General features: G+C 37.2%; 1 protein-coding gene across 12 annotated transcripts in view; it reads right to left on the bottom strand.

Annotated features, from left to right (window-relative positions):
- The window catches only part of ANKS1B (ankyrin repeat and sterile alpha motif domain containing 1B), a 1,113,728-nt gene extending 1,093,000 nt beyond the window's left edge, over positions 1-20,728 (bottom strand). For all 12 annotated transcript variants that reach the window (XM_046012089.1, XM_046012090.1, XM_046012088.1 and 9 more), the window contains exon 1: positions 20,595-20,728. In XM_046012089.1, coding sequence (XP_045868045.1) covers positions 20,595-20,728 — 134 coding nt within the window. The remainder of the gene's footprint in view (positions 1-20,594) is intronic.
- Positions 20,729-21,076: the final 348 nt, after the last annotated feature.

Genomic DNA, 21,076 nt, shown 5'->3' with positions numbered 1-21,076 from the left:
ACTAAGCCACAACTTCAGGCCTGAAGGACATCAGGGTCTAGAGGGAAGACAAACATGCAAATAATTACAATCCAGTATTCTAAGTGCTAAAAATAGAGGTGTATACAAATGCGGAGATTCAAAGATAGAGATCAGGTAAGGCTTCCCAGAAGAGATGATTATGCTGGAGTTGAATCTAGGAATATAAAAAGGGCTTCACTGAGCACACACGGGAAAGACATGTATTCCAAGGAGAGCAAAAGCAGAAAGCACATGATGCCTACTGACAACTCCAAATATAGGAATCATGTGTGGTTGAAAGATGCTGCTGCAGGGGACTGATGGGAAATAAGGCAGGTAGGGAGGAGCCAAATCATAAAAGGCTTCAAATGATATTACAGTGTATTTGGAATAAAGTCCATTAGAGAGCCACTGATTTGTAAGTCAGAGAATAAAAAGTTTTAGAATAATTCCTCTAATGGCAGAGGAATGAATGGGTTAGAAGGGCTAATACTGGAAGTAGTCATACCAAATGGATGTAAGTAGGAAGGGAAAGAATCAACGATGGCTCTAGGGTTTCTAGAACACATGAAGGTGCACTGTAGTTCCATTAACACAAAGGAGTCATACACGTGGCAAAGCAGACCTATGGGTAAAAATAACGAACATTTCAAGTTTCATAACTCCATTAAGGGGAATATGTTCAATAAACCATTGGGAAAAATAAGACTGCAATATAGGAGAGAGAACTAAAATAGAGATATAGATTTAGGATATATATTTGGGAGTAATAATTTTTAAAACCAAGGAACATGCTTTTTAAAAGAAATATAATTCTTTTAGATTTCTCTCCCAACTTCAACTGAAAAGATTACAAATTTAAAACCTTAAATTATCATCTATTGCACATATATTGAATTTTAACAAATAATGAAAAGATGTCAACATATTTAATGAAAACAAACTTACCAAAGATAACTATTTTATATTCATTTATTACTTTTCTTAAGCAGTCTACTAATAAGGACCTTCTCCTTATCTATAAAATTAATATATTTCCAAAATAATGTTTTCATGGAAAAAAAAAAAACAGCATGCTTCATCTTCTGAATAAACAAGCTGGTTTAATTTCCTGAGTAAGCATTACTGATACTTGACACTGAACAGAGTCCAAATTCACTGAAGGAGTTAAGAAATTTCTAAAATCCCAGGAGCAATAAACCTCATCAGAGAATTCAGTCAAGAACTTATTATAAAAGACTAAAAGTCAATGTCATACCAAAATTTTAAATAACATCAAGCATCCCTCTATTTAATAAATTATTTCAAAATCAGGTCACAATTGACAGACACATTATCTTGGGCAGACGGAAAAGAGTAGATAAGCAGAGAAAATTTCCTTTTCTCTACTGAAGCATGTCCACCAACTGTCACATTTGGAAAACAGCCAAAATGAGCACTTTATTTGCAAAAAGAACAGGAAACTCTTGAAATATTAGCAAAATGTGTGGTATAGAAATGTGAATATAAAGAATTAAGATTCACATTTATGGATGTTTGGAAATAATGTTTCTAAGACACAGATTAAAAGCACAAGCCCATCCACGGTGATAAGATCTGAAAGCCAAAGGTAGAGCCCCTTGAATCCCTGGACTTTAAGTGTCACCCTTATTTTCTAGCCTGTGACCATTTATCCAAGGCAAGATTCCCATATACTTTTCTAATACAGATATTTAGCCTCAGACATATTTTAGCTGAATCAGCCACATAAACTGCCTTGAGAAAACCATGGTCAAACCATGTCTGTTTCTCTTAACCTTCTATTCTTTATGTTTCCTAACATTACTATTCCTCTTTTGTCAGAGTATTTTCTAGTTTCTAGCTACAGGGTTTACCAGTGAAAGCTGACACAGCTGAGTTGCTGAAGGAGAACAGCTGAACTATTAAGGAAGGCAATCAGAAAGAAAAGAGAGAGGGAACCTAGAAATGTTAACTAAAGAGGAAACAGGAGAACCTTAGACTTCTGAATCTGTATAAACTTATAAGTCTAGATTAATGTTCTCAATTCAGATCAGGGCCCACAGTCAATGAAGGGTCATGAAGGGTTTTCTATATGCACTTCTCACTAATTTAAAATAAATACATATTTTTAAAAAATGTAACAGTAAGAGTCTAGATAATGCCCAAAGCCAATAACCAGTGAAAAGAAAAATGTAAGCATTCATTCAAGTGACTTTACTATTAGAAACTTACTGGCAGTTATAATATCACTATCAATGCCACTGTCACCTTGGATAAGGGGATAAGGTGCCCAATTGTATCACACAGTATTCTAGCTCTTTAAAGAAGTACAGGAAGCATGACAGAGAGGAAGTAAGAAAGGCAAGTTGAAGACAGATTTCTGGTTTGGGTGTATTCTCTCAAGAAGTTCATAAAATAGTCAAGGTAATAAAAATTTTTCCACATGCCCCTTTTCTAAGATTTTGTCCCCATCTTCCTCCCAAACATGAGGTTAAGCCCAAAGAGATTCAGCAGCTTCTATTACATGCTACATGACCCTGTCCCCCAGATCCCTGCTGCCTTGGTTTCTCATCTTAAGAAATTTCTTAACTCCTGGTAGTTCAAGTTTTCCTTGATTATACACACACACACACACATACATATACATATATAAGTATGTATATATGCATATATATATGTATACATATATATTTATATATATGTATATATAGGACAATAGTCCTATAAACCCCCATTTCAGTGTAAAGAGCAAGCAAGCGAGACTTCAGAGAAAGGTCACATCAGACATGGATGATTCCTTTCCTCAACTCCTTTCTATCACAGAAACAATGTGGATTATATTGCTGAGAAAATAGTATCTGCCAATTCAAGATTCAAGAGTTTTGGAAGGATTGAAGGGAACAGGAATAGGTAGAATAGATATTCCATACGGTCCCTTGTTCTATTTATGAATGTCACAAACTGTTAAGTGTAAACCCAAGGATTCCTTAAAAATAAAAGCCAAGGGGCACCATGGGTGGTTCAGTCAGTTAAGTGTCTGCCTTTGGTTCAGGTCATGATCCTGGGGTCGTGGGATGGAGCCCTGATCACCAGGCTCCCTGCTCTGCCAGGAGCCTCCTCCTCCTTCTCCCTCTCCCTGTGGCTACCCTTGCTGGTGGGGTGTGCTCTCTCTCTCTCTCAAATAAATAAATAAAATCCTCAAAAAAAAAAAAAAAAAAGCCAAGATACCAAAAGAAATACTGCAAAAAGGTCATACGTTATTAGAGGTGCTGCTGATTATAAGAAAAGGTTAAGAAGGTTAAAAAAAATAAATAAATAAGAAATGATCTCTTTAGATCCCCAGATGTTATCTTGCACATTAAGTATGTTGTTTAAATCTAGGCCTGTTTGGCTCCCTTCTTAGATAGTAAAACCAAAATTCTGATCATCATTTCATTGAGTTTGTCTTCTCAGACCTAGAAAAGGAGAACAGCGCTGGTAATACTGCCAGCTGTTATTTTTTCTTGAATCTGGCATGAGAAGCCGAATGGTCTTTTAAAGTACAGAATATAACTGCAATGAATTATTTCTGCAATGTTCCCAAACTATTTGTTTCCAACTCTTTGCAAATAAGGAGGGTACTGTTCAGTGATATCAAATGCTTACTAAAGAGTTACCTGGAAATTTCTTTGCATAGATTTATTTCTAGGAATTAAGGATTCCTGGCAATAATTTAAAGTCTGGGAAATCCCCAGTATGAATTACTTATTGTCCTGCTTCATTTGGCGCAATAAGCATTTTTACAAGACCTATGTAGATTTACCATATTTTAAAATATAGTTATTCAATTTCCTGACATAATGTTTTTAATGACATCTTAAAAATCATAGTAGGGGCGGGGGTATCTGGGTGGCTCAGTTGGTTACGTGTCTGCCATCAGCTCAGGTCATGATCTCAGGGTCCCGGGATCAAGTCCCACGGCAGGGAGCCTGCTTCTCCCTCTCCTTCTGTTCTCTCTCTCTCTCTTTCTCTCTCACACACACACATACAAATAAGTAATTTTTAAAAATCATAGCAGGAATATCACATAACAAGAAAAATCTACTTGCTAAAATCCTTATCTCTACCAAATTCTGCAAACTAAACTTTCTCAATGAATGACAGTTCTTATCTCAGTGCTTTTATAACTTTTTTTGCATTATCATCATCTTACAAAAATTCTTGAGAATGCACTTCACTGACAATTATGATACTTTCAGCTAAACAGAGCAAAAAATATATAAAGACTTTCTCTCTCACAGTCAATCTGGAGGCCTACTACATATCCGTAACAAAATACATAAAAGAAAAAGCTCATTTAAAAAAAGGCAACGTTGGGGCACCTGGGTGGCTCAGTGGGTTAATGCCTCTGCCTTCGGCTCAGGTCATGATCCCCGGGGTCCTGGGATCGAGCCCCACATCGGGCTCTCTGCTCAGCAGGGATCCTGCTTCCCTTCCTCTCTCTGCCTGCCTCTCTGCCTGCTTGTGATCTCTGTCAAATAAATAAATAAAATCTTTTTAAAAAAATAAATAAAAATAAATAAATAAATAAAAATTTAAAAAGGCAACATGCTGACCAACCCACTGAAATATCATCATCTTTCCTCCAAAATGCAGGAAGAAACGAAGTCCAAGAGAACTGCCACACAGTACTTTGGTCATAATCTTCATGTTAGCTAAAATTCTTAATTGCCCATAATCCAATTTTCTTCCAACACAAGGGAACAGGTGGTTACTGAGATTTTTTTACCATCATCATCATCACAGATAAAAAGAGGAACAATATGTTACTCTCTTCTTTCACTTCCTCTTCCACTCTCTTTCTTCTTTTCCTTCCTTCTATTTCCCTTCTCTTCCTGAACAATTCAATCTCTAGGCGCACCTGGGTGGCTCAGTCAGTTAAGCTTCTGCCTTTGGCTCAGGTCATGGTCCTGGAGTCCTAGGATCAAGCCTCACATCCAGCTCTTTGCTCAAAAGGAGCCTTCTCCCTCTTCTTGCAGCTTCCCCAGCTTGTGCACATGCTATCTCTCTCTGACAAAGAAATAAATTCTTTTAAAGAATAAAAGAATAATTTAGTCTTTAAAGCTATTATGAAGGGCAGGAAAAAATAATCATCCACACCAGAGAGAAGAGAGAGTCTGCCGGTGCCTACAGGGAAGTTGACAGAGCCCAAGCCAAGGAAGGAGATATTCATACTGGGGGCAGCTGAGTATGGGGTGTCAATGCCAAGCAAGTTGGAAAGGGCATCCCTATAAAGGGGTACATGATGTGAGAGAGTGAGAGCCCCAATAGGGTGAAAAGGGTATTCATGTGGTGGTCAGGCAGAAGGAACATCCGGACATAGGGTGTTAAAAGAGTCCAAACAGGGTGAAGAGATCATCCATGTGCAAGGGTGACCCAGTTCAGGGGGTGAGATCCCAAGCAGGATAAAAAGGGTATCCTTCTGTAGATGTGAACTGGCATTAAGAGTCAGAGACTGTAAATGGCAAGAGGCTATCAGTGTAGATCAGGCTAACGTGAGCGGCAGAGCCTGAGTTGGGTAATGAAGACATAGACTCGGGGAGGACATGGCAGTAGAGAGGAGGATTTGTTGTTTGTATACAGGGGAATTTATCAAATAAGTATATGTACTAAAGAGAACAGAAATCAAGTTTTTCACTACTGGAGCAAGAAGTTACAAATGTAGGAAGGGAAGAAACCAAAATGAATCATGACTGTGGAGTTAGACTGGAGTTAGACACATCATTGTAAACCCATGATTTTCAATAAATACAGGTAGATATAGATCTAAGTGTGCATATTTTTGTGTATGAATATATTTTTTCACTAATGACCATACTTAGTATCCAAATGTTAGCACCTACTTACCATTTTCCAACAAAAAGAACTATGGCTTCTTAGAGAAATGGCTGATCCAGAACTAAGGCAAAGAAAGATGAGTCCTGGAACATTTTATGGTGCCAAAAACAAGGAAATGTTCAAAGAATGACTCAGAAAAGCCAGACTTCAAGAACTTATACTGGTTAAGTCTGGGACAAATTAAGCATCAAAAATTAACAATGACAGGGGCGCCTGGGTGGCTCAGTTGGTTAAGCAGCTGCCTTCGGCTCAGGTCATGATCCCAGGGTCCTGGGATCGAGTCCCACATCAGGCTCCGTGCTCGGCGGGGAGCCTGCTTCTCCCTCTGCCTCTGCCTGCCTCTCTGTCTGCCTGTGCTCGCTCTCTCTCTGACAAATAAATAAATAAAATCTTAAAAAAAAAAATTAACAATGACAATAATACATCAAACCCCATGCAATAAAACAAACCATGAGTCCATATTTACATAAAATGTGATAAAGAATATGATATGCAGCTAATTAAGTATACCTCCCCACAAAATAGTTATTACAAAGGGAAAAGGAGTAATTGTCTATATAAAAGCCTGACAGACACTATCATAAACAAGTGATTAAAGTGAACATTATGAGCAACTGTACAAATCAAAATCATGTAACCCCTGATAGGATGCAGTGAAAAGAACACAGCATCCTTCTGTGATATTCCTGCCAAACATGAGAACAATGTGAATCTAATCCTAAGAAAAAAACAGACAAACCCAAACTGAGGGACATTTTACAAAATAATTGGCCTATCATCTTAAAAAGTGTCAAGATCATAAAAGTCAAGGAAAAGACTGAGATACTCTTCCACACAGAAGAACATTAAGAAGGTTCTTATGTTTCTGAATATGATTCTGAACTGGATTCCAGTGAAGCACATTATTGGGACAACTGCCCACACCTGAATGGGGTCTAATGGTTGAATGTAGCAATATTAATTTCCCGATTTTAGTAGTTGTATTGTGGTTGTATAGGGAAATACCCTTGCTTTAGGAAATACAAACTCAATACAAACTAAAATATCCTGAGATGACAGGGCATCAGGTTGGCAACTTACTCTCAGGTGGTTCAAAGGAAAAAAGTTAACTTCAACAAAACTAGCTTTTCCACAACTATGTGATTATTTAAAAATCAAAATTAGTTTTCTTAAAGTTCTAGCCCCAACCATTAAAGAATTTCTTAAACCTGACTCATGGTCAGATCTAGTTCATATATATAACGGAAGATGGAAGCCAAATGTTGACACTGGACTGATCAGAAGAAAAAGCTTACTTTGTGAGCTTTTATACTCTATGAAATTAGAAACTACTATATAGCTAGCTATCATCTCATGTGTGTAACTTCTGCAAATTGCCTAGAGGGGAGAATCTATTTTCTATACTCCAAAGTACCATCACCATGCTGAATACATAGTACACACCCTCAAAATATTTGCCAATGAAAAATGCTTTAAAAAGCCAGATAAAGGGCACCTGGGTGGCTCAGTGAGTTAAGCCGCTGCCTTCGGCTCAGGTCATGATCTCGGGTTCCTGGAATCGAGTCCCGCATCGGGCTCTCCGCTCAGCAGGGAGCCTACTTCCCTCTCTCTCTCTCTGCCTGCCTCTCTATCTACTTGTGATCTCTCTCTGTCAAATAAATAAATAAAATCTTTAAAAGAAAAAAAAAGCCAGATAAAGAAAATATCAATGATAAGCTTATTAGAAAACCATTAACCTCATGGATTATATATGACACAGCATGCACAACTCCAGCAGAACACAATCTCTGTGTGCTCAAATTAGCTTTGTGAAAAATGTAGGCGATAACAAACTAATGCTAAATATCTGGTGACCGGTACTATTCCTAAAAGTAGGCAGAAAAAAGTAATCACTAACTCTGAGATCAGAGGAAGACTAAGCAAATATATCACCCCCAGTGGCCTGTGTTGGTGCCTACACCATTAAAGATTTAACTTAAGACAATGTACCTAAATAATTTAACATATTAAAATGCAAATATCCCATAGTTCACTCAAATAAAGACATTCATGAAATTTATACAATTATTCCTTAGACAGCCACAATGCCTCAGTAATAATAACAACAAAGAAAAACACACATTTTGGGTTCCTCCTACATGACAGGCCCTGTGCTAGATATTTAATATAAATTCTCTTTAATCCTTACAACTTTACAAGACAGATATCATCCTCACTTCTAAATCAGGAGACTGAGGTCCAAAGAAGTTAAATAACCTGACCTGGGCCAAATGCCCATTCAACAGCAGAATTTTCATTCCAGCTCAAGACTCTGACTTCTTCCATTACATTCTGTTGCTTCTTTCTACCATACCATTTACGGTTGCTGAAAATGGACACCTACGGCATGAGGAAATAAGGGGCAATTTAGAAAACTTTTTATTTGCACATGATAAAACTGAATGAGAATTCTGGGTTTCTGGTTAAAAAAAAAAAAGAAAGACAAAGAATGTCTCAGAACAAGAAAGGAACAAAGGCTTAGCAAAAGGACAGAGGAGAACAAAAACAGGGGATGAGAAAGTCCTAAGGACAAACTGACTGGTTTCCTGGTTTTTCTACAGACCCTAACACTAGACTTGACAAGATCCTTCAGTTAGCAATGCAAACAGTTAAAACTAAGAGCTCAGATTTATTGGCTTGAACAAATGAATCAAAAAGTTAAATGAAATTAAATGAAAACTATGGTAAATACTATATTTTCCTCCTTTTCATGAGAGGGAAGAAATAGGGAAAAATAAATCACACCCATCTGGAGACTTGGCATGCATGGACAGGTTATTAAACTACCTTTGAAGACTACAGAAGAGTTAGATACCATTATGCACCCACAAAATTTTGGATAAAACAGTCCCACCGTGTTTTTAAAGCGAAAATGATGACTGACTTGGGGTGCCTGGGTGGCTCAGTGGACTAAGCCGCTGCCTTCAGCTTGGGTCCTGATCTCAGGGTCCTGGGATCGAGCCCCACATAGGGCTCTCTGCTCAACTAAATAAATAAAATCTTAAAAAAGAAAAAAAAAGAAAATGATGACTGACAAATATCCTAAAACATCTTCAGTTATTTTAACACTAAATCCAGCTTATCACTCATGTGCTTTCAATAAACAAATGTAAACAAAATACTGCCTATAATGTGAAAGCACATGAGGAGCACAAACAAAAATAATTGAAAATTAGGTGTGAACTAAATATATTACAGTGTAACTTTGCAGAAAATGTATTTTCTCTTTGTTCCTGGAAACATACTCATATTTTCACATTTTAACCCAGGAGAAACACTGATCACTATGGAATAAGGAAGTAATATGGCACAATAAAAAGATATTCAGGGATTAGAAAGTCCTGAATTTGAATCTTGCTCCTGTCACTTACTAGCTTTGTAACTTTGGGCAAGTTACTCAATTTTTCTGCCCTTTTTCCCTATGTATAAATATGAGGCTAACAATAAATATCTTTCAGGACTGTTGTGAAGACTGGATACAAAGCATGTAAAGCAATTGGCATAATATTTGGGACACTAATAATAACAGCAATTGGGACGTCTGGGTGGCTCAGTCGGTTAAGCCACTGCCTTCCACTCAGGTCATGATCCCAGGGTCCTGGGATCAAGTCCCACATTGGGCTCCTTGCTTGGCGGGGAGCCTGCTTCTCTCTCTGCCTCTGCCTTCTTGTGCTTGCTCACTCTCCCTCTTTCTCTGACAAATAAATAAAAGATAATAATCTTTTAAAAAAATAATAATAATAACAGCAATTCCACTTTTAGAAATCTATCCCAGGAATATAATTTATGACAAATGTGGTTTCTATGATAATGTTCATCATAATACTACTACACTACCTATAATAATAATAAATAAAATAACATCATCCAAGTATCTACATTAAAAGAATATTTAAGTAAAGATAAATACACCAGATCTGTGGTTCTCACACGTTAGTGTATATAACAATTACCTAGGGAAGCTTATGAAATGCATATTCCCAAAACTTTTACTCAGAAATTCTCACCCAGTAGGTCCAAGGTGAGACCAAGAAACTCCCATATTTAACAAACAACCACAGGGTTGGGGGCCCCTGGGTGGCTCAGTGGGTTAAGCTTCTGCCTTCGGCTCAGGTCATGATCTCAGGGTCCTGGGATCGAGCCCCGCATCGGGCTCTCTGCTTGGCCGAGAGCCTGCTTCCCTCTCTCTGCCTGTCTCTCTGCCTACTTGTGATCTCTCTCTGTCAAACAAATAAATAAAATTTAATAAAGAAATAAATAAACAAACAAACGAACAACCACAGGGTTGATTCTGGTGTAGGAAGTCTATGAAAATTCTGCACTAAGTGAGATTTTTTTAAAGATTTTATTTATTTGCAGAGAGAGAGAGAGAACATGAGCAGGGGTGAAGGGCAAAGGGAGAGGGACAAGCAGATTCCCCGCTGAGCAGGGAGCCAGATGTAGGGCTTGATCCCAGGACCCTGAGATCATGACCTGAGCCAAAATCAGACACCTAACCAACTGAGCCACCCAGATATCCCTAATGGGATATTTTAATGATGCCATTAAATATACTATTATGAAGTCTTTGTAATAACACTGAAAAAATTTATGATATACTATTAAGGCAAAAATTCAGGATTCAAAATGTATGCTTTATCTAATAACAATTATATTAAACATACATAGGAACAAATGGGTCTTAGCAATAGAATTAAGGGTGATTTCTTTCATTTTACCTAATTATTTGGAACAGAGTCATGTTATCATCATAAATGAATAAGTAACAAATCAAAAATTTGAGGGGGGAAAAAGTCAATGGATCACCATGCTCTTCAGGATTAAGTTAGAAATCCTTAGTGTAGCACAAAAGTCCTTCATCTTCAGACTTGCCTCTTACCCATGCTCTATACCAAACTACTTACAATACTCCAACTTATATCCTACATTTTCACATACTACTATTGACTATATTATTCCTTCTCCAGAAAAGCCCTTCCCTCAGATGGTCTGCCTGGCACACTCCCATTCATCCAGTAAGAGTCAAGAATCACCTCTTATCTGAAGTTTCCCTTGACTACGCCTCCCAGACAGAATTAAATAATTCTATCTTCACATTCCTATCGCATTATTTGGTACTTCCATTACAATAAATATCACACTGTACTACTTTAACTCTTTGTTGACATACCTGTTCCATTATTCTACAAATACTTGGGGTTAGGTGGAGAGGATCTCATTCAATTTTAGAATCCACAATGTACTCAAGAAATATTTGTAGGGGCGCCAGGGTGGCTCAGTGGGTTAAGCCTCTGCCTTCGGCTCAGGTCATGGTCTCAGAGTCCTGGGATGGAGCTCCACATCGGGCTCTCTGCTCAGCGGGGAGTCTGTTTCCCACTTTCTCTCTGCCGGCCTCTCTGCCTACTTGTGATCTCTCTCTCTCTGTCACATAAATAAATAAAATCTTAAAAAAAAAAAAAAAAGGAAAGAAAGAAATATTTGTAAATAACAATGAGAGATAATTCTTTGTTATCATTGTTCTTGGATGTCAGTTCCCTATGAAATCCTGATTGACTTGTTGGGTTAGTTGGAGAGTGGTTGGCTTATTGATTAATAAGACTTGGTCTAAAAATATCCTAATACATAGCATAAAACATACCAGTAAAAAAAAACTTACATGAATACTTTAATCATTATTCATAATTCTTCACCTTCTCTGATTATGTCTTCAAAGCTTTTATCAAACTTCAGAGTGACAGATCACTCTGGTCATTAGTCAAATCAAATAAAGAAGAAACAACTCTGTCCTAGAGTACCCAACTACTGGAATTTACCATGCCAAAGAACATCTCTGCATAATTCCTGCTGCTCATCCCAAACACACTCCCACTCACTCCTCTGTCCTATACTAACAGTAAAATAGCTATACAAAACAGGGATAATTCTGTAAGTAAATATAGTAGTTTTTTATATATTCAAAAGACACTATATTTAGTATATTCATAGCATATTTATATGATACATAAGACATTTAAAAAGCAGATTAGTGGGGCGCCTGGGTGGCTCAGTGGGTTAAAGCCTCTGCCTTCGGCTTGGGTCATGATCCCAGGGTCCTGGGATCGAGCCCCGCATAGGGCTCTCTGCTCCGTGGAGAACCTGCTTCCTCCTCTCTCTCTGCCTGCCTCTCTGCCTACTTGTGATCTCTGTCTGTCAAATAAATAAATAAAATCTTAAAAAAAAAAAAAGCAGATTAGTAACTAGAGGTACTAAACAAGGACTCAATGTGGCTAAATAGTAATTTAGCCCCAAAAAAAGAAAAGAAAAAAAGTAAAGTTTAATGTGGAAGGATGAAATTAGGATCCAGGGGCCATAACTTCAAATGTCTTCCCTGTACAGTAAAACATACATTTATGGAATAACTTAGATACTGAAGTTTCAAATAACAAGAAAATGCATTTAAAAGAATTTGAATCTCAAACTACAATAGATGTCAAAGCTCTTATAAAATTCTATTCCATATACTGTCATCTTTGATTATACAATAAATATGTACCTCTAAGGAATAACTTCTGGAAATAGGCAAACAACATACCACAAGCTGATATCTAAGACAGGTGTGTTACTATAACAGATACCAATAAAAAGTTCTAGGGACCAAATAAACAGCAAAAAGAAAAGGCTTTTGCAGCACCAGCCCTATGCCATCCCATTTCTCATGTCTTCAGTCAAATCCCTTTGTCTTTTGACAGCATCAACCTCATAAGAAGGAAAAATAAATGACCAACTTTAACCAACCTCTCTTGCAAATCTGGCAAAATTCACTTCATCAGCCCTGCTAACAAGAGCTCCAAAGCATTACTATTTGGGCCTAAAGTTTTGTTTGCTCTTTAAATGAAAATACTAAAATAGTTTCCTCTTCCTAAAAACCTCTGCAATCACATTTCAACTCCCACAAATAGTATTTGGAGGCAGGATAAAGTTAGGTAAGTTACAAGAGCACTGATCCATGAAGTTAGAGGAGAAATTAACACCAAAGCAGGCAGGAAACTAGACATGAGGAAAGCCCAACATTTGTTCTTCTTAATCTATGTCTTACTACACAGCCCTTCCCAACTCTACTCCTCACACAAAATTGGTTTCCCTTTAGGAGAGGTACAATTGGCACAAAAACTAGAGCCAGGCTGAACTTGTAGTAATTAAAATGGAGAAGAGGTTTTCTTTATAGAAAAAGAGATTTGGGCAGGAAGGGTTAAAGGAAATGTGGTCTGGGGAACAGAAATATCAAGAAGGCTGCAAGAAATTAGGTTAGCTGTTTATGCCTACATCTATTAGTCAAGATTTGATTCAATTTGATCAAAGAATGGTGACAAGTCTAGGCCAACTATCTCAGTTCACTTAACTAGAAGTAATTAACCACTTTAAATAAAGCTTCTCTGCAAGACAGTAGAACCCAAATAACTACAACACAACTGAATCAAAGCTCCATTTTATAAAATAATTCATGAAGACACACTATTAAAAAAGGAAGCACTATCTCTAAGAAACAGATTCAGAGATGAACACTCTTTACAGACTGCCGAAGAGACTGACAAAAACAAAAATTATCCTTTAACCATATATTCTGATTCACACTCAAATGTCGCACAATTTCATGCCATTCCCAGGTTTAACACAAATGAAGAATTCACTTCCTGTTCTACAGATGCAAAGGAAGAAAACTGGACTCTAAGAAGAATTCCTAGATCTGTGTTATAGAGGAAAATTCACTGAGTTTTTCACTGGCATTGTGCCTCTGCCTACCATATGGTGTAGCTGACCATGTCATCACACACATGAGAAAGAAATGGAACACAGATGAATGCTCTCTGTGAATTCCTTCTTTTTAAAATATAAAATATTCTTTGATGAATAATCAAAACTCATATTTTAATTAACTAAAGCTACGCTGCAATATGTTCAAAATGGAACCAAAGACACACTGAAATGCATTAAATGTTAAAAAAAAAAAACTTCAGGTTCGGTAGACTAAAATTAGTTTTTTCTAACCCCTGATTTGAATTATAGTCAGCTCCCATTTCTCGTTAAATGCACACGATAAATGTTCTATAATAGGCTCCTTGAAAGAATTTTCCAAAATTATATCAAATACATAATCAAATTATTTCAGTACACAACTGAACAAATCAAATTGTATTTACTGTCACCTGAGAGGTTAAATTGCTAAAGTCAATAGAGGCAATGCTGAATATTGTAAGCTTCTGCATTAATGTCAGTGAAGATCTGTTCTACCCTTCCATGACCTGAAGAATACACTAAGATACAGTAGGGATTAGGCAATGTAAGAATGGACAGGGTGAGTAGTAGTCACTGGCTGGTTGTCCTAATTCCCTGCTACACATCAGTCTCACTGCTTTGATGAGGGAGCTGAAAACATAGCTTAGTAGAGAAGAGATCAATAACAAAATTCCCTCTCCTTTCTCTTCACTCCGCATCATGCAGCTGGCACTGTTCACTCTGGCAGACACAGCTCCCTGAACATAATGGTGCAATCACCCCTTCAAACATCATTACTATCTAAAATAGATAACCCACTTGCAACTTGACTATTTTTATAGATATAACATTTTCATGCAGTTTAACTGCTCTGTTTGTGATTTATTCCACTTAACCAATGCAGTTTCCCTGAAAGTGAGTACCTTATCAGAGTCCCAATAACTACAATTGCCCAAATAGTTGTAAAATTACAACACTTCCGAGTTGCCTCTTATCTCCTTGTACCCATCACCAAAAACTACATGAACTGAATCATAAATCTGAAAAATTTGTAAACTCTCTGGTTTACATGTCATTGGTGAGTAGAGACTATTTTCCCCTACTGCTCATAGATCTACTTTTTCACATGGGGGTCTTGAAAACTGGATTCTTTTTTTTTTTTCTTTTTAAGATTTTATTTATTTATTTGAGAGAGAGAGAGACACAGCAAGAGAGTGAACACAAGCAGGGGGAGTGGGAGAGGGAGAAGCAGGCTTCTTGCTTCCCAGGACCCTGGGATCATGACCTGAGCCTAAGGCAGATGCCACCCAGGCACCCCAAAAAACTGGACTCTTTATGTTCAACAAGAATTTATAATATGCTTTACATGTGATCCTTTGAGTTTTTAAGAAAATCAAGTAAATTTGAGATGTAAAACTTTTTTATTGCTTTATTAATTCTTAATCTAGACTCACTAAGAAATGATTCAATATACATTCTAAATACGAATTTTTTTTTAGATTAAAAGGTAATTGTGTCAAAGGAAGACACTAAAAGATTTTGCAGCTGTCTCATGAAAGATGTTAAATAAAATGAAACTTCACGTATAATGTGGAGAGAGAAAAGGAAGGAGGTAATTCAATTTGAGTACTCGAGCTCTAAGGAGTTCAGATTTCTTTAAAGACAAAAGGGGTGGATGAGAGAGAGATGTAACTGAAAACAAACACGAAGAGGTATTTACCAGGGAAAATATTAATGTCTCTTTCAACTAAGTTTAAAAAAAAGAAGAGAGGCATAAAAAGTTCACTTCTATAACAGATAATATAACCATAAGCTCTGACAGAATAACTAAAACTGTGGGTGGTTTTAGTCCACAAGAGGATTTCCTGTGATATCTAACAATGCCAAGAATCTGATTCTTCCCAACTTCTATTTTGTTTCTATCATCTCTAGTGAGAATCATTTTCAAACCAGTAAGTATAAACAGATAATGTTGGGACATTATTGAAATTTCAAAAAGACAGAGGTCATAACAGACATTTTAATTGAGTATAAGTATTCAGACCCAGAAGAATTAGGTACAAGGGAGAAGAAGGAATTTGCATCAGTACTAGCCATCATCAATGGTTCACCACTGTAAACAAGCTATAATAAAGTAGCCTGATTTAGGTGGAATTTATAGACTTAATACTAGAGATATATCAAAGGAATATCGTACACAGGACACAGCATGAATTCAGAAGAGCAATGGATAAGATAACTCAAAATATTCTCACAGGTATATTAGAAGTAGCTGAATGAGATTTCTATTAAGTGGCTTCAATGCTGGTAGAAATACCATGTATAAAGTTTGCTACTTTTAAATTCATAGTAAGCTAAAGAAAGTTTCTTTAGGGATATATCATCGTGGTTGAATTCCAATTAAAGAAAACATGCTTATTAAGTCTACAGATGATGCAGAGGATAAAGTTAATATGCTGGAAGATAGACTCAAGAATCAAAAAGACCTAGATAGATTATAAGTATAGGCTAAAGCAAGAATAAATGTAATAGGAATAATTCAAGTTCAATCAACACTTCTACAAGTATGATAGGAGAACCACCGCTTCACAAGTCATTGACAAAAATACCTGGAAGCTTTAAGTATCTGCTTAATGTAAGCCAATGTCATTATATACCTCAGTAAAACTGACCTGTATTAAGGTACATCTTAAATCAATAACAAAAATAATAATTTCACTGTATGATGTTTTAAATAGCTGCTATTTGATTACATAACACATGTTCATTTTTAGAATACTGAAAAATGTAAATAAGCAAAAAGAAAATAAAGATCACCCACAATTCCATCTCAAAGATGAAGACAACTTTTTACATTTTGGTGTTTATCATTCCGGACTTCTTGATACACATTATAAATTTTCACAAATGCTTATATTTTCTTAAAAAATATAGGCTCATACTACAAATGCTATTTTGTAACCTGTTTTTTGTTTTTTTGTTTTTAATTCAACAGTGTATCAAGTCCCAGTATATTTACTCTGGTCAACTGATATTGGTGCATTTTGTTCATTTCTGCTCATCACTTTTACGAGAGTCACTGTAGACTTTGAGAATATGCAAATAAATAAAAAGAGAATAGTGAGAACCATGAAAATATAACTTCACCTACACTCCATTGCCAACTAGTACCAACTGTTGAACATTACAGGGAGGAGGATTTCAGCTCAATATAAGGATAATTTTTTTAATTAGAGCTGTCAAAAAACCCGGAATGGGCCTAGTCATTTAAGGGTTTTACAACACTAGAATAACTAACTATAAATAACAATAATAATAACTAGAATAACTAACACTAGAATAACTAACTAGAATAACTAACAGTTAGAATAACTAACTAGACTAACACTAGAATAACTAACAGGTAAAAGATGTTCCTCTAGGTCAAAAGTTGAATAAATGGCCCCATTTTATTTGCATATTCCATAATTCTAATGGAAATTGTACTAAAGAAATTTACTCTATGTCCATTATGAAGCAAAACTTTAGTAATCAAGATCTTAGGAAACAGAGTCAAGTGCTTTAAAGCTGTGTGAGAAATAATAACACTAATGATAACCACCAATGTGGTAAATGCTTTGCATTCATTTCTTTCTATTTCACTTCTTACAAATATGTGATAGGTACCATTACTATTCCCATTTTATAGAATAGGACAGTGAGACTTAGAGAGATTTTTATACTTATTGAAGATCATTCTTACTTTTGCTGAAAATGCACCCAAGCATACCTAATTCCCCATCAGGTAGCTACTGCTCCCTTAGTAGGCAATATGTCAACAAAAGCATCTTCAGAGGAGATGGAGAGAAGTGAGTTGGGGGAAACTGGAGGGAGAGAAACCATGAGAGACTGTGGACTCTGAGAAACAAACTGAGGGTTTTGGAGGGGAGGGGGGTAGGGGGTTGGGTGAGCCTGGTGGTGGGTATTATAGAAGGCACATATTGAAGCACTGGGTGTGGCGCATAAACAATGAATTCTGCAACACTGAAAAGAAATAAAATAAAATAAAATGGAAAAAAAGAAAGAAAAAGAAAGGTTCTTATCTAGTGATCCCTCAAAGGGCAGTCATGAGGGGGTTTTTTTGTTGTTGGGTGGTTTTTTTTGTAATTTAGGAAAGAAATTAAGGATTTTCAAATCAAATTATTCACAGCAAAAAAGAGTTCTGGTTAGACTACGCCATGTATCTTAAATTTTTGTGACTCCAACAGAGTCAATGAATAAGACTTTAAGATGTGAAAATGCAAATTTAAATCACATAACTTCAAATTTTTGCCATTGATAATTAAGTGACCCTGGGCAAGTCCTTAATCTTCCTAACTCTTCAGTCCTTCTGTGAACTGAGGCTCAGCCACTTAAAGCTGATATAAGAACTGAATGAGATGATATGCATAAGCATTTAGCACAGGATCTGACACTATTACTACACAACACCAGTAATAAAGGCAGGGAGGAGGTAGTGGCAAATCCATTCTGCAATTTATTCCAAAGTTATTTAAAAAAATTTTTTTTAATTTTTTTTTATTTATTTGACAGACAGAGATCGCAAGTAGGCAAAGAGGCAGGCAGAGAAAGGGGGTGAAGCAGGCTCCCTGCTGAGCAGAGAGCCTGATGCGGGGCTCGATCCCAGGACTCCGGGATCATGACCCGAGCCAAAGGCAGAGGCTTAAACCACTGAGCCACCCAGGCGCCCCCCAAAGTATTTAAAACTGTTGAAGTGTCATTATGTTTGAAGAGGAAGAGGCCACACTGTCCATTATTCTGTAAATAAATTTCTGATGACAATCATTTGTGAAAAAAAGTAACAATTAAATGTGCCTTCTTGGGAATTTCATTTTATGCAAAGGATCATCCAAAGAATACAATTTAAACCCTGATTTTCTTCAGCGATTTTGTTTTAGTTGTTTATTTTGTATGAGATAGATTCAAGTTTAAAGATTACTGGTTTTGATTTTAACTTTTACAACTTGGTTCAAACTACTCCAGTGATTTTTAGTTTTGTTTTTTAGGCACATTTCTGTTATAGAGCTACCATTCTCACCTGACAAAACGAGCAAAAGGGAAAACCTTTTAATCAAGAATTGTGCAGTGGGTTACAATTCTGAAATTTTATCTCAATTCCTAAAATTTGCCATCTATCTTTTTTTTTTTTTAATGGCACAACTGAGAAAGTATTTAAAAGATGTTTACTTTTAACTTCTATCACAAAGATGGGCTTTTTAAAATACCATTTATCTCAGTAACATTAACGGAAGTTCTCACTGTTCTCAAAGAATTCCTTAGTGTTTTTCCAAAGGAACTGATTACTTACAAACCTCTTTCAAAATACAGGTTTCTAGCCATAAACACTTTTACAACTAATTCAGTCAACTAATAAACATATTTATTTTATCTGCAACTTTAAAACCATAATCAGATAAACTGCTTTTATATAAATTACCTGTGACTAAGGGTAATTATCAGAGCCATAATCTGAAATATGTAAACTATTTGCATTTTAAATTGAAAATTACTCAACACGAGTACACACACAAGTCATCACTTCTAAGATCAACAAAAAATAAGTCCCATATTCACTGATCTGATGTGAACCATCATTCCAGTAAAATGTCACTATTAACAAGTATAGATGATCACATATGGAGCTTTTTAAAATCCCATCAACTATTTGCCAAGTAAATTCATTTCACTCTAATACAGATGTTTTCATTTTCTCTATTAGCCAATATTGTAATTAACTGCACTGCCTGACCCCTACAACATATAAGAATTTGAGTAAAGGACACAATGTTATCATCCAGCAGTCTGTATTAAACACTTGTCAAGAGTGGCACAGGAGTTTTTAAAAGCCAAGACAATCACTTGGTTTTTTTTAAATTTTTACAAGTACAGTTGGGTAGCTTAAGAGATGTTCTAGGGTGAAGATATGATGCTTCCAAGGAAGACTGATGGTTCCAAAAATATCCAGGGCAAAGTGAATAGCCATAATTTTATAAAGAGCTTTCCTTGCATTTTACCTAATGAATATTCTTCAGGCTTCTTCCCTCTTATTTAATTCGTCCATCAATTCAACTTTTAAGTTCATAGTTTTTCCAACATGCAAATCAACCCAGCTATTTCTAAGGTACTACCTGCTGAATAAAGACCTTGACATTTTTTTAAATGTCATCTTAAGAGTCTCCAAGCAATATTAGTCTCACCTGCAACATCTTCATATTAAAAGGCCTCTACTATATTCCATATACACCATCCTGATCCCGACCTGACATCCGTCATCCTACTAACCAAGTTTCACTCTGCTGTGTCCAGGTAACTGGAAGTACTGCTGGGGCTGCCTCACCTGCCTCATCAAGTTTTACACATACCCTGTACTGGTGACATCTCATCAGAAGGTTCGGTTGCTTCATTTTGTGGGATCATAACCCACAGCACAGCAAATGCCTTCTGCAAGAGAAGGTAACAGCAACCAAAGGCTGTTGCTTTTTGCAGGGTAACTGGATGCACGCAATAGCTTCTCTACCAATTTCATTCAAATAGACAAAAAAGGCTGGGTTCGACACTGAAAATACATAATAAATATTGGTGAAAAGCGAGTGGAACACCAATTTTCTTCCAGCAACACTAGTACATGTACAAGTTCTGCACCATAGCTCGGAGAAAAGTAGCTACTGACGCATTGATGGAAGGCTATTTTCAAATTACTCAAAGAATCTAAGGCATCAATCTGACTAGGAGCCTCATGCCTCCTCTCCACACACACAGTCTGTTTTCCTGCCTAATTTAAGAATGAATCGCTGGCAGCCACCAGGTGCAATAACTCTGAGAATGAGAACGGATCTATCACAATACAAAACGAGGTATGCCATCCCAGAGCTGGTTCCCGTCCTTACCTTAGCAGATTAGACAGGGGCAAGGGTCCGGATCCACCGCCCAGGATCCCTCCTTTCCTGCCAGACAGGAGTTTCTCCACCAGAGCCACATTTCCAGTGCGGGCAGCTTCCAGCAGCTCCTGGTCCTTCCCCATAGTCTTTCACCGGTTCCCTCACAGAGTCCTTCCCCCCCACCCCCCCGGTCTTCCTCCCCGCCCACCCCCACTTCCCAAAATCCAGGGCCCTCTCCGCCCCACCCTAAAATAATGCAAGAGCTTCAGCACGAAGCGATTCCTGCAGCCCCAAGCCGGGAACACCACTGTCCTCCTCTTCGGGGCGCAGCTTTTACAATGGGGATCAGACCATGTCTAGGAAGAGGGGCTGGCCGAGCCGGGAGCCGCGACGCGTCCCCACAGCCACTCCCCTGAATTCCCGAGGCCTCGCTCCCGAGGGTGGGGCGTGAGGGGGTGCTTATAAGGAGCGCGAGGAGGATGCTGAGGACT

This window comes from Meles meles, chromosome 7 (assembly GCF_922984935.1).
Source record: "Meles meles chromosome 7, mMelMel3.1 paternal haplotype, whole genome shotgun sequence".
Classification (NCBI taxonomy): domain Eukaryota; kingdom Metazoa; phylum Chordata; class Mammalia; order Carnivora; family Mustelidae; genus Meles; species Meles meles.
The sequence above is the reverse complement of the archived record's forward strand: the minus strand, read 5'-3'. Positions and strand labels throughout refer to the sequence as shown.